The sequence below is a fragment of the Primulina tabacum genome, chromosome 12, assembly GCF_025594145.1.
Source record: "Primulina tabacum isolate GXHZ01 chromosome 12, ASM2559414v2, whole genome shotgun sequence".
NCBI classification, from domain to species: domain Eukaryota; kingdom Viridiplantae; phylum Streptophyta; class Magnoliopsida; order Lamiales; family Gesneriaceae; genus Primulina; species Primulina tabacum.
This window is the reverse complement of record NC_134561.1, coordinates 30,654,731-30,670,609: the sequence shown is the minus strand read 5'-3', so window position 1 is coordinate 30,670,609 and position 15,879 is coordinate 30,654,731. Positions and strand designations below refer to the sequence as shown.

The window sequence follows — 15,879 nt, the reverse complement described above, 5'->3', positions numbered from 1 at the left end:
TTGGCATATCCGCCAATAACTAGGCATCTCCGCCCCTGACTCAATACATGCTTTGCTATAACTCAATAGACTAAGCATATCAATCTCATAAATTCCAAATATCAATGCAATAAATAAAGTATGTGGTTTTTGGGAAACTCAAGTCCAATCTGACTCGAGTCGATCTCCCGGTTAACATTGATTTATACCTTTCTTTCTGTTGATCTGACTATGTCGAAGTCTTGAATTCAAATCTGTCAATTACTCAATCTGGCAATGACAATATCGAGGAGTACAATATCAATATACCACTCAAATCAATACTGGATATAATCAGAACTTAATCTAATTCTGTTTCAACGGCATAACTGCACAATCTCAATATACCCAGCAATACAATTCAACAGATATCAATTCCCACAACTCATAATCGATAAAAATACAAATCTGATGTCAAATCTCAATCAAATCAACTCTGAAAAATCATAACAATTTCATACGGTATCTATTCTTCAATTTGGTTTCGATTATACGATGTCTAATATCGCAAGAACACCATATATGAATCATATCTGATTCCTTCAATATCATATTTTCAAATCATAACAAAACATAGTAAAACTTACATCCAGTTGAAGTCTTTGTCGATAGGAACACGGTACTGAAGTCGGATTGAAATTCTGATGGGCGGATCTTGCACAAACTTCAAATTCTTTGAAGCTCTTCTCGTTTTCCCTTTTCTGAACTCTGAGGAATTGAAGATATCTTATATATATATATATATTGCATGGTAAGGGCAAATGGCTTCATCTTTGTGCAACACGTCTCGCGCATATGCGCGACTCTCCTCGGCGCATATGCGCGAGACATTCTGTCTCGGCGTGTGTCTTCTCGGCAGCTCGCGCATATGCGCGCCCTCTCCCAGCGCATATGCGCGAGGTTCTCTGCCATACTCGCGCATATGCGCGGGTCCTGGTCGCGCATATGCGCGAGGTTCTCTGCCTACTCCGCGCATATGTGCCCGGCTTGGTCGCACAGCATATGCGCGAGGTTCATTCCTCGCACATAATTCACGTCTTCTTTTCTTCTTTCCCGGTCTAATCCGTTCCGTCTATAATCACCTCAATTTATCAATAATCATTTCTTATTACAATAATCAAAATCTCGGGCATTACACTTATCGAAGAAGGCGATGAGTAGATACAAAGAAATCTTCCACAGAAGCTGCAAGACCTCGAGGGATTTGCTATATCATGTGCAATAGAGGGCCAAATGGTGGGAAAAGCTATTTGTGATTCAGGGGCGAGTTTGAATGTAATGCCAAGTTCTTTTTACGAGAAATTTGGATTGAGTAGGATGAAGCCTAGAGAACTGATCTTACAGTTGGCAGATAAATCTGTCAAGGTACCGTTTCATTTTGTGGAAGATGTTGAAATCAAGATCGATAAACTAAGGCTTTCATCATATTTCGTTGTACTTGACATGGAGAACGGTCAAAATGTTCTTGTCATTCTAGGACGACCATTCTTGGCTACTGCTGGAGCCATCATTGACGTGAAGAAAAGAAGGCTAACCATGGAGGTTGAAGGTCAGATCGTGGTAATCAAAGAATCTAAGATATCACATGATCCACCTTGAACAGAAAGAAGTGTCAGGCTTATGGATTAAAACAAAGCGATGTGTGGGAGACAACCCACTAAATTTTACTTTTATGTACTTTTATTTTATTTACTTATTCATGTTATTTATAATTTTTTTAGTCACATGTTTTAACATCCTTTAGAATAATAATATTTTAATGAGCAGATCTGTGTGATAAGCGGAACACCCAATGGTGAATAAAATGATGATAACGACGAGTATTGACACACGTCGCCACAAGTATGATTTTTTTTACATTGAGGACAATGTTTGTTTTAAGTTTGAGGGGGGTTTAATTCCTGCTACTTGAATTATTGCAATTAGTTAGTCTAATTTATGCAAAAAAATATTAATCAATGTCTAGTAAGCCAAGTGTGGAAGAAGAATCAGTAGGTCAATGATGATAATTCTTGTCAAAATGGTTGAGTCATGGTGCATGTGTACAAACTCTTAAAAGTTCACAACCATTTATGCACTTTCGCCATGATCATTGATACACATGATAAGGGGAAAACATTTATTGCATGCTATGTATTACTGAATAGACGACATAATTTTGAGACTTCTTGTAATTTTTATCTGATATTAAATAAATATTACAAGCACAGAAGTGATTTTCAAACATTCATTGAGTTTTTTTGGGCCTATTTATATTGTTATAACATATTATTTGAAGCTCTTTGAGCCTCACAAAAAAGAGATATGTAATTGAATTTATTCAAAAAAAATATCATATCATCATTTTGATGAACATAGTTGGTTTGTACAAGATTAGTGAATGAAAAGTAGTCTAGAACTTGGTTTAACACTCTTCGAGGCGAAATACGGATATTGTATGACTCCGGAATGATTTAATTGATTTTTGGATCGTTTGAGGCTTTCGATCGTACCGATACATCATATTAATCTCTAGTGTCCTAGTTTGAGTCAAATTTAAAAAAAAAATCGAACTAAAGGTATTTCATGCCTTAATGTGAGAGAAATGAACTTTTTAGCACTTGTAAAATGGAAAGGAAAAATACTCGTGACAGAAAATGGGAGTAAAACAGAAAAATTGTGAAGTAAAAAGAGGAATGTATAGTGTAGAGATGGTGAACATGAGAAAAGAAAGAGACTGGAGATTAAAAAATGATGAAAAAATCAATTAAAGGTGTAATATGAAAGATGGAGGAATTGTTGAAAAAAAATTTTAAAAATTATTTGTTTGTTTTCTCATATTTTAATTTCCATACATGCATTGAAGTCGTGAGCCGTAGCCTAATGATATAAGCTTACAAGACCTATTAACCGAGGCACGTGTATTCAATATACTAGTGGAGAATAGTCATTAAAGTTAAACCTATGGACACTTCAAAAGCATTGTCAACGAGTATGAAATTTGACCATTTACACATACACATCTCATGACATCATGTTACACTTTGGTATGAATCTCCTTAATATCTTTTGAACCAAATGTTTAACCAAAAGTCCTGGTGATCGGTGTGCGTAGATAATTATTTCCATAGATGATAGTTTGAAACTTGAGCTAAATATTCTTTATTTCTATGAGGTAAAATAGAATATTAAATCTATCGATATGTTGGGTTGGATAGACGAAATTGGTGATACACATACACATGTGAACTGCTAAGTAATGTGTGCACGTGAAAACCTTAGACATGTTATATTTGAGGCCATAGTGCTTACGCTCTTCCACCGGTTGCGTTTTGTTAATTCCTAGAACAACATTGAAGTATTCTTTACAATTTGCTCGGGACTAGCAAACTTTAGGTATGTGGGGATTTGATAAGTGCAAGTTTTGCATGCTCCTATTCGACCGTCTATCTCAAGTTCTAAATATTTTTCTTTTCATCCTCGACACACACCTTTATCAATTATTCTCCTTCTTTCTCACCTTCTCTTTCTCCTCCCACTACTGTCAATCTTCCTGATGCTACTGTAATTCTTCCACAATTCATGAGCTCAACCGCGGGTGCGGTCCTTTCCTTATCGCGGGTGCAGTCTATTATTTCATGCACCACTTCATAATCTCATTTAGTGCTTCTCATTACATGTCATGCATACTCATATCTTCCGAATATCACATCAATGAAGATTAATAAATCTCGAGCCTTACATTTCTCCCCCTCTAAGAAATGATTTCGTCCTCGAAATCACAAGTAATCAATTCAGATATATCAGAAGAAATGTATACAGAGTTTAAATCAAAACTCATCTCAATGAATCCATTCTGAAATCTTAATCTCATGACAAGTTCTGTCTTTCAGATAGTCTCTTTGAGGCCCTGCCACTTAATGTATTTTCAATAATAGAATAGTCTTCATTCTGAAATATCTTTCTTGTACGGATCTGTGATTCTAAATTGGAATAATAATTCAAGAGTATAATATCATAATACCCTTCGAAATACTCTGACAGAATCAATTTCACCATACTGGCTATACAACATCTGTATATACCAATTCAACAGCTCATACCAAATAAATCAATATCATCAGCTGTTATCAAATCTGTTTATCCCAGTCAAGGATATATTAAATCTTCGGCCCCAAATACCAATCGTCATCATCCGACGTTGGCGTATTAAGTCTGTCTGGTCTGAGCTATCTTCATTTTCTTCTGAATTAGCTACATTTTCTTTGTCATATCTCTGACCGTATCAACTCCTATCTCAGGTATCTTCGAGATATTATTTGTATACCAACGAAATCTGCAGTACTCACTGTACAATATATCGTCTGTAACTATCTCATTACTCTTCTGATGGCTATTATCATACTATAATTCATAGGATGACAATATGTCATATTAACTGGTGCTAGCATCCAGCACTGCCACTCCCTGGATATCTCTCAATATCCGAATAGTACGCTCTGGCTATCTGTCAGTCTGTGGATAATATATGAATGAGTTCATGGTGCGTTCTGCCACAGTTACAAACTCAATCAAAATCACAATCTGATATAGTCTAGTTCTACATTCTGATCAATCTGACCATTTCTTTGACATCGATCTTTGTCATCTGGTCATGTTTGTACATCATCTTATACAAACTAATAGATATAGATTGAACAGTCTGTCAACCACAATCATATCATATCACAATCTGGAAAGTATTATAGTGATCTCATTACGAAATTCATCGAATTATACTCCCCATGTCTAGTCAAAATATACAAATTCTGTAATAATTCTTCTGATCTCTATCTTTCTATCTTCATTTATTGGCGGTTCAGACATTTCAGTACAATTCTGCCAACATTTCAGCATAAATTCTGCCATAACTGATTTAATCGGTCTATATCAAAACTATCTGTTTGAATTATCATATACTTTCTGTTACCGGAATGACTACTGAATCTCTTTCTGTGCGCTTCTGACCCTATCTGTCATTTCCAATTCGAACTATTTGTTATAAACAATCAGTTAATGATATAAATTAAGGAAAAATACCTACCTGGTATTCAGTTCTGACTATCGATATCAAATTCTGTTGTACAATTCTGAAACATTTGGCATCACCAGATTATCATTCTCATACCGTAACAAAATCACATATCTGCCACTCTGATCGATGTTATGCTCTGATTATCGAAATTAAGCTCTGAACATTCTGATTATATTTCTGATCTACTGAAGTTCTCGAATTCAACTCTGATTCGGTTTGAATAATCTATATCAAACACTGACTCAGAATAACAGTACTATCAAATCAGATTCATAATATCAATAATCTATACTGATCTAGTGAGTTTAGTAAACTCATAAAACGGCAATTCTTGGCAATATTGTCAATTCTGACTAATCAATCACGTCTTCATGTCGTTTTGATCGACTGCTATATATCATCTGCAAATATAATACGTCCTCAAACAATATAAGCTGTCTCAAATATTGTGTTAGAACAATAACAATACTCAGGCAGACACAAAACAACAATCGTATACGAAAATCTGTCAATTCAGACCAAAATAAATCTCTGACATTTCTGACATTTCTGCTCTATCTGATATCGATATTATTCTTATCTATTGATCATGATCGTAACTGTGTCAAAATCAATAGGTATACTAACTTCAGATATCGCATATTCTGAATACAATCTGTTTCAAACAGGATTCATATCTGAATAATTTCTGTATACAATAATCACAGTTCTCAGAGTATTCAATACAATCTTCAGATATTCGATTCAATCAATCAGATGCTGCAATCATATCAAAATATCATAGATACAACGAGCATAAAATCATCAGAATATCTCTGAACATACTGAAATATGCCAAAGAGAAGCATTAAATCAGATGTAACTCCTGGTCTGTACTCTTCTACTGATCTTTCAATTCTTTCACTTCATTCAGTGACATTCTGCACATTCAATATCATTCTGTACTGGATTCTAATAAAACAAACAGTACTTGATCTCAATTCAATTCTGAAGTCTATCTTTCAATCAGAAGTAAATCCAAAATCTCATCTGGAAAATATCAGCAACTCATACATTATTGGCAAATCTGCCAATTCTAGGCTCGATTTCAGTACATCTACTGTATACATAAGGATACCATCTGCTCCTTTCTGTATCAATCGAGTCATAATCAATACAGATATCAAAGGAATTCTAGATCTAGAATCCTTATCGTGAAATCTCTACTCATCAGCCTATCTGGTCTGAATCTTATATTTTTCTGGCAGGAATCTACAATAGTTCTGTACTTGTTCAGCATATTAATATCAATAATACGGTCAAATCAGAAATACAAGTACATCATAATCTAACTCAATCTTATTCTCATCTTACTGTAGTATACAATATTTCACAGAAATCTCTGATATCAATCTTTCTTTCCAAAAATAAGGAAATCGATACTATAGTACAATCAGACTCAACAGTTACAGCATATCTCAATGCAACTCAGTCAAAGGTAATCGTAGGGAATGCATTAGTATATATCAATACCTATGCAATATAATCATAAAAGAACAGTACCTGCCACTCTATCATCAGGTGTGTCCGGTGTCTGTTCCTCGGTCTTCTGCTCCCTAAAATCTTCGGGAACTTCTCTGAGGACAAACTCTAGCAAAGTGTCCCGGCTGTCTACAAGTATGGCAACTACCAGTCACTCCCTGGCATTGCTCTGTGGGATGTCCCTCCGCAAGTTCTGCAATATACTCCAGTATGACTCGGGCTAGAACCACTAGAGCTAGACGAACCACTCAGTCCGCTCCCTAACTTCTTAGACTGTTTCTTTCGAGCTTTCGGCAAAACTTGCTTTCCACTCGTACTGCCTTTATCAAATCGGAGAGGGAATTGCTGTACCTGGGGTTGCATCGCACGCACCCTTTTTAGTTGCCTAATCAGACTCGCCTCCGCTCTCTTCGCTCTACTCAAGGCATCAGCAAAATGATAAGGTCGCTGCATATTCATCAATGCAACTATCTCCGAGTTCAATCCTCTGATGAACTGATCCGCTACAGCTTCATCATTCCCAATTACATTAGGATCAAAACGCAGTAGAGTAGAGAATTTAGCAACATATCCTTCAATATTCAGTTGACCTTGTCTCAAATTCTCAAATTCTGCTTTCTTGTCCTCCCGGTACGAAACTGAGAAAAATCTTCGATAAAATTCAGTTCTGAATATTTCCCACGAAATCACTGCACCTTTCTATTCTAGCATTCTTTTACTTGTAATACACCAACTTCTGGCAGTCTCTCGTAACTGGTGGAATATCAGTTTAATTCTCTGCTCATCTGAATAATCAAGTAACTCAAACAGTATTTCTATGTCATCAAACCAGTTCTCACAATCTTCAGACGTCTCAACACCACTCAGAATCGGCGGCTGAAATAACTGAAATTCTTCCAACTGTATTTCCATCTGAGTTTCTGATACATCTATCTGTTCAGTCGAAGTACTACCCCTTTCTGGAATTCTCCGTGGAGGTATATCTGCTTATCAAACCATTAGTACTCAAATACTACAAATCTGTTCCAATCTTTCTTTGATCATCTTACTGCTGATCATGAATCAGATCTGATTCATACTCAGTGATACATAATACCAACTCAAATCAGATAATCAGGTAAACATGTATTTCAAAGCAGTAAAGCATAATGTCATGCTAGCACACACAATGTAAGTCAACATTAAAATAAATCTCATGCTAGCAATCACATGCAAGGAAGGAAAACTCAATCTACCCCGCTCATTCTCTTCTATCTCAGTCTAAAGGATCTATCGCTCTGATACCACCTGTTGTGGGGACCCGGACGCTAATCATCAACTTAATCATCCTTGGGATTTAATTATCAATTAAGATAAACAGGGTCTAAAAATTTTTCTTTAAAATGCGGAAGGTAATGGACTCAATCGATTATACAAACCAGTATAATAATACAAATCTTGTACAACATGCTTCTAGTTCAAACTAGTCTAAGGTTTAACTACTAAATTTCAAGTATCAAACCAAGTCTACATCCAAGTCCGGAATCACCACTCTAACTCATCTTCTCTCATCATCTTCTTGACCCCGATCCTGTCCCACCTGTTGTCATGCACACATACAAAACAAGACGACAGCCGGATACTCCGGTGAGAATAAATCCAAGTATAAAACATGTATACATGCATATACACAATATAAATCATAAAGCATATTATCATGCATAAAATTCATAACAACAGGTTTCATAGTCTAGGAAACCAAATCAAAATAAGCATGCCGTAACAATTGGTTCCATAATCTCTGAAACCAAAATAAAATAAGCATGCAACTCAATTCAATTCATATCTTGACTCGACTCGACTCTAACTCTAGGGATCCCGGTGTGAATAAGACGTCACTGTCTGTCACCTACCCTCCCAATCGGGGTAACTGTACGTCTTATTCCTAGACTTCGGTCATGTCTGTATCGAATGTCTACACTCGGAGTGAATCTGATCCGAAGCGTCGATACCACCGAACATCTAGTTTGGCAAGTCTTCCAATGACTCTCCTATGTCAAATGCTTGAATATAAATCTATAAACAAGACATCGTCATATCAAGAGATTTGAATATAATTCCATAAACAAATCAATTATATCAAAAGGTAAACAACAACCCTAGTATGTGATTTTGTTGGGCAACTCAAATTGAATCTCATTTGAGTTGTGTCTTCCCCAAAACAAAACATGAATTATACATTTCTCTTCTCGGTCTGATGAAGACGAAGTCTTGTATTCCAATCTGTTCATAACCAATCTGGCAATGCCAATCGTATAAATACAATATCAGTATATAATTCAATTCAAGACCTGTTCTGATCAATACTCAAATCGGTATATAATCTGATCCATATCTGAACAAGGTACAATCTAATTCATATCAATGATATCATGATACAATCGAAATCATTACTGAATCTGATCAATATCAATCTACGGATGTTTCGACGGCATAACAATACAGTCACGATAACCCCGTCTATCTCAACATCACAGATATAATACCAGAATTCATACCAGTATCAGTACAACTCATAATCTGAATAATAACACAACTCTAATATAAAATCTCAACTAAATCAACTCTGAAATTCATAACAATTTCATAAACAGTCTATTCTTTAATCTGACTTCAGTTATACCATGTCTACTGTAGCAGAAGCATCATATCTGATTCATATTCAATTCTGACAATATCATAAATTCAAATCATGTCTAAACGTAACAAAACTTACGTCCAGTTGTAGTCTGTATCGATAGGAACACAGTACTGAAGTCGGATTCACAATCGGACGGATGGATCTCCAAAATCTTCAATCACAAATTGGAATCCTTCCTCGGAGCCTTTTCTTGATTCCTCTCTGAATTGTGAAGAATGAATCGATTGTATATCTATATATATACTGCATGCAACACCAGGAAACGTGGCTTATTTTTCAAGCTGCACGTCGCACCGCGAGTGCGCTCATTCAGTAACCGCGGGTGCGCTCAGTGTAAGGATATACATCAACTTTTCCGAAAGCTTCGACCGCGGGTGCGCTCAGTCCTGTAACGCGGGTGCGCTGACCTCACTGTAGCAGAACCGCGGGTGCGGTCTGTCTAGCACCGCGGGTGCGGTGTCACTTCCGTAATTAATCTCCAACTCTCTATCCATCAACCGCGGGTGCGGTCTTGTTCGTAGCGCGGGTGCGCTCATGCTACTGTAATTCTTCCACAATTCATGAGCTCAACCGCGGGTGCGGTCCTTTCCTTACCGCGGGTGCGGTCTATTATTTCATGCACCACTTCATAATCTCATTTAGTGCTTCTCATTACATGTCATGCATACTCATATCTTCCGAATATCACATCAATGAAGATTAATAAATCTCGAGCCTTACAATCACTCCCAAAACTCTTTAATATCAAGATAAGCGCAATAGATGAAGTTCGAGACACCACTAAGCTTGGACTAGATGAATTGATAAGCTCCCTTCGAACTTTTGAGATAAGCCTGGACTTGCAAAAGAAGGAAAAAATGAAGACTATTGCATCTAAAGTCTCAGACTACTCTTAAAAAGATTTATTTCAAATATCTCAGGAATTCAATGAGTCTGACCTATGTTAAGACTCTATCTCACTGTTTACCAAAAAAAAAAAATTGGAGAATACCTGAAGAAGATGAGAGACAAGAAGAAAACAGGCCAGCCTCCCAAACTTCCAAGTATATCTATGCTCGAGATATCGCAAAGGTTGTTATCTACTCAAGGACATTTTCGTCCGAGGACCGAAGGAAATATTCAATCAGATACCAAGAGATTTGACTTGTACAATGTAGAGAATGCACTATTTTTGACATTATGCAAATGATTGTGCAAATAGACTTAAAAAAAGGATTGAATGTCTCCTTAAGTGATTAAGAGTATGACGAATAACAGGAATCCAATGAAGGAGAAACCATACATCTCTTTATGCCCTACTGGAGGAGAAACTTTGGATGCAAGTTAATTCATTGGGTGTTGCAACACCTGGTAAGAACACCTCTCAAACTCTTCAAGCTTGATCTACCTTGTGACAACCTCCACTGATTCAAGCGATCTGGAATCCCAAGGATTAGATGAAGAAGATGTTACCCTGGAGGGTGTACAAAAACTATACGATGAACTATATGCTGATTGATTCAAAAGAAATTAATCGAACTCGACTCTCTCAAAAGTGAATATAGAATTGAAAGGTCTTGCGTCCAGACTTGAAATAATTCTAAGTAAGATGGACCAAGAGTTGTGCAAGACCAAGGTTGAACACGATGAGGTAACACAGATCCTTGTTAAGTTCAATTCAAGCTCAACCAAATTTGACTCCATATTGATGATGGGAAATGACAACAAAGCTGGTCTTGGATTCTGTAACAGTTTGTTTGAATGTGGAGAATCATCCAACTCTAGATCACGACCAACGTTTTTTGTGCAAGATACTTTTGAGGCCTCTATTTCAACAAAGGCCATCCCTACGGTCAAAGGCCTTCCGACATAGTGACAATATGTTGAAAAAATCCTAAAAGAAGGAGACATCGTTTTGTATGTCACTACTATTTAAAATTAAAGAAGACTGCATGAGCTGGGAGGCTAATGGGATGTTGCACCAAGTGTCACACAACACCAACTGCGACTCCCCCAATAAGAAAACTTTGGTAAAGAAGATTTGGATAATTAAGGCTGAAATTTGTTGCATTGTTATCTATACTTATTTAAAAACTAACATTTTAGGTATATGATATTTCGATAGTTGGTGCTCACGGCACATCACAAGTTCGAAGGACCACCATTCTAATTATACTGAAATAAAGAGTGGTCGAGTAACCTATGTAGGTGGTGCAAAAAGAAGGACTGCTGGAAAAGGGACACTGAACATGGATGGGCTTCTTAAGCTTCACAATGTGCTTCATGTCGAGAGACTCAATTCCAACTTAATAAGCACTTGTAAATTATGTGATGATGACTTACGTGTTAAGTTTGACAGAAATACTTGTGAAGTTTTAGATAAATCTAATACATGTGTTGTGACAGGTACAAAATATGTCGAAAACTGCTATCAACTCGGAGAGGAACACACTTGCAGACATACGAAAGTAAATTAACTCGAATATTGTATGTTTGTGGGTTATGTAAAAAAAATCAAACTCGTGTGACACATCAATTGTTGCAACATTTTGATACAAGACACTGCTTTGAGCTGTTACATATGGATTTTATGGGTCCGATGGAAGATGAAAGCATGGGAGTAGGGGTGGGTACGGTACGGTATACCGTACCGAACTACGGTACCGTATACCGTACCGAAAATATCGGTATGAAAAAATTCCATACCGATACCGATACCGAAATTTCGGTATACCGCACATTCGGTATACCGAATTTTCGGTATGGAAAAAGTTCATACCGGTACCGTATCGACACCGAAAATTTTGTCGGTATACCGAAAAATATCGGTATACCGAAAATGTTTTCGGTATACCGACATTTTATTTTCGGTATATCGACATTTTTTGGTATACCGAACTTAAATTTAAAAAAAATAATAATAAAAAATTATTTTCGGTATTTCGGTATATACCGAAATACCGAGAAAAAAAATATTTCATACCGATACCGATACCGAACATTTCGGTACGGTACCATACCATACCGAAATGTTCGGTATACCGATTTTTTCGGGAAGTTCGGTATTTTTTTCGGTACGATTTTTCAGGATTTCGGTATTTCGGTATTTTTTCCCACCCCTACATGGGAGGTAAAAATTATTCATCCTTATGTATAGATGAATTTTCATGTTTTACATGGATAAGTTTTCTTAGAAAAAAGTCATATACTTTTGGATGCATTTAAGAAATTACTTGCAAGGATAACCGATCTGTATAATTTGAGGGTTGGAAAAATCAGAACCGACCACGGTAAGTAGTTTGAGAACTCTCACTTTTCATCTTTGTGTGATTAAAAAGGTACAACTCATGAGTTCTCATCCCCAAAGAGTCCTCCACAAAACGGTATTTACGACGAAATAACCAAGCTTCGCAAGAGATGCCTTGGGTCCTATTAAGTTCAAAAATATTTCAAAACTCTTTTGGGTTGAGGCCTTAAACACAACTTGTCACATTTCCAATCATATTTATTTAAGGATTGATTCAACTATGACATCTTATGAGATCAAAATGGAAAAGAGGCCAAACCTAAAATATTATTACCTAGCCAAGGTTTGTTATAAGAGCGACAAATACTTGATCCTTGTATATTCAACTAACAGCCATGTATATCGAATGTTTAATCAAAGAACTAGGATGACTATGGAATCAATTAATGTTGTGTTTGATGATCATGCAGATCTGGTAAAAAAATAAACTGAAGATGAAGTAGATGAGCTACTGTAAACATAGATGTCGTAACTGATGTTGTCACACCTAGGACAACACCTTTACCGAGATTAACTGGATATGAGGATGATCATGAAAGTACTGAAATGATGGATGATGATGATGGCGTGAAAAATAATGGGAAGAACATTCTGAGCAAAATCCACCTTTATTCATATTTTCAACATTCTTTGCAACTTGAGATATGTGTTCTTTGTGTTCATATACCAAACAGGATTTAATAAAATAAACATACTTTTTTTGCACATTTCATTGTTTCAGTAATGCTTTCATTGTTGTTGAAATCAAGACCAGTTTTATCTTCAAATGGTTTATGCAAATATTGCATTTCAGTTAAGGAAACCGAAGACTTGTTCCAAGATGAAATTAGTTTAGTTAACTTCATATTCTCAAATTTTAACCTCTAGTTCTCATCCTGTAATCTTTCATTCTCGGTTTTTAGTTCAACACTCTATGCCTTTAAACTCAACATTTTAGAAAAATGTTCCTAGTGAGGTTCAGTTTTGTTATCTACCAGATGAGTTTGCTTAGCTTTAAATTTTTCAAATGAGAGAGAAAGTCTTTGATACTCATTTGTCATCTCATTAAGTGCATTGACAAGATCATCTCTTTTGAAATCAATTGAGCTAAAATGAATACATGTTCACTGATTCTAGCTCAGCATCATTGGCCATCAATCATTTCACTTCCTCATTATCAAACTGCTTGAGCTTTATGGTTCAGATGACAAAGAGTCTAATTCAGCCCACTTTGACTTTCTTTCCTCAGCTACCAAAACCTTCTGGTCATGCTTCTTCTTGAAAGATTTATTTTTGTCCTTGGATTTCCACTTCTTGTCAAAAGATCTCTTGCCCTTCTCAGATGACCTCCTGTCATCCTTCCTTGGTTTAGAGTAATCAGTTATGAAGTGACCAGTCTTGTCACAGTTGAAACAGGTATTGGAGTCATCATTTGACTCCCTCTTTTGGTAAGATCTTTGGTGGGAACCTTGATTCTTCCTAAGGAATTTTTAACTTTTTAACAAACAATGTCATGACATCATTGCTTAATTGTTCAGCTGATTTTTCATTTGAAACTGAAGGTTCTAGTTTCAAAATAGTTAGGGCTTTAGTCATCTGAGAGATAGACTGATAATCCTCTCTGATTTGCAATTCGAATTCATAAGCTTTTAAGTCCGCAAATAAGTCATGAAGTTCTTTCTTGCTCAAATCTCTGGATTCACGCATTGATATAGTTTTGACATCCCATTATTTTTGGAGTCCTCTCATCACATTCAAGATCACTTCTCGGTTGTTGTACAAATTTTAAAGTGCACTGAGTTCAATCATGATTCCATTAATTCTCTCATCAAAATCAGATGTTGATTATCCATGTTTCATCTTGATATTGTTAAATTGGCAGCAGAGAGTTTGTTTTCTTTGGTCTGTTCATTACCTTCGCACAATTGAATCAATTTTTCCCAAATTTCTTTGGCAGTCTTACACATTTTGATTTTGTTAAATGTGTTTTTGTCATGAATTTTGTACAGAATGTCATTAGCCATATTACCAAGATTGACTTTCTCCTTGTCATCATTTGTTCATTCCCTCCTTTGTTTTTTACATTTGAAAAGCACCTTCAGTGATGGCTATTGTTGTATTGCCTTTCAATATCTTCATAGGTCCATATGTGATAACGAATCACATGTCATCATCCTGAGCAAATAAATGAGCATGTATTCTTATCTTTCACTCATCAAAATATTCCTTGGAGAAAATCGAGATTTTTCTGAACGGAGACATTTGGAAAGAAATATTCAGAGTCGAGAATAAATCTCGCTCTGATACTAGTTGATAGGATCGGTTGAGTGTTCAGAAGGGGGTTGAATGAACACTTGAAACAAAATTTGCTTTTAACTTTAATTCAGTCGGGTTAGCAACTGAACTATGTATTCTCGATTGTCAATGTCAGTTGACTATCAAAAATACGCGTGGAAAAAATCCAAGCTGACTGATTATAACAATTCAAATTTTCTTGACTAGGTAAACTATATGTAAAATATACGCAAGTTTGTTTCGGGATGTTCGGAGAACTTAAGCTCATACATCAGTCCTTCTTATTTTTGGGAAGGCTCACAATAGACGGCTTTGATTTTTACAGCAAATTTGAAATATCCTAGTTCAGTTTGAACTTAACACTGCCAAAACTGAAACTCCTAGTCTATTCAAATGAACGAATAAACAGTATACAAATTGTTCTCGAATATAATGACTTATAAAGTATTCCTAGTAATTAATGATCTTCAATGATCAGATATAATACTTTGTAAAGTGTGCCTTAGTGTACGAGTAGTTTTTTGCTTGGACTTTGAGACTTGGATAGTGTTCTAGGAAATTGATAATTTTCATAACTTCGTCAACCTGTTCAACTAAACTGCATCTCTATTTATAGTTTTCGAACTGCAACGATCACAAATTCGATAAAGATCCATTCAAAATAATGTAATCATTTTTGCATATTTTGTCTGGTCATCATTCCTGACATCCATACAGAGGTTGATTATGACTGTGTTAGCAAGATATGGAAAAACTTATCCAAGAACTGTATAGCCCTCTGGTGTAAACTAATAATTTTGGTTTATGGTCAAAATATTACTTTCTTTCTGAAGGATCGTTTTTCGAGCACATTGAGGTGCTTCAAATAAAATATTCTCCAAGAGCTGCGATAGCTCGTGTTATAAGAATATAGATACCAATGAATTAGATCGAGTTTGAAATAAAATTCAAGCGGAAAACACTCGAAATTATCCTTCGTTAAGAAACACTGATATATTTTATATCTTGCGTAACTGAATGACTGAAAATAGCTAGGGATCAGTTCTG

The 15,879-nt window shown here is 35.9% G+C and overlaps 1 protein-coding gene across 1 annotated transcript; it reads left to right on the top strand.

Moving 5' to 3' along the window:
• Positions 1 to 1,251: 1,251 nt before the first annotated feature.
• LOC142520332 (uncharacterized) lies at positions 1,252 to 1,617 on the top strand. The gene has a single exon (XM_075623333.1). It carries the CDS (start codon positions 1,252 to 1,254, stop codon positions 1,615 to 1,617), a length of 366 nt encoding a protein of 121 aa, XP_075479448.1.
• Positions 1,618 to 15,879: the final 14,262 nt, after the last annotated feature.

What these genes read in the sequence shown, in the direction of transcription:
- LOC142520332 (XM_075623333.1), top strand. Translation starts at nt 1,252, where the DNA reads ATGGTGGGAAAAGCTATTTGTGATTCAGGGGCGAGTTTGAATGTAATG.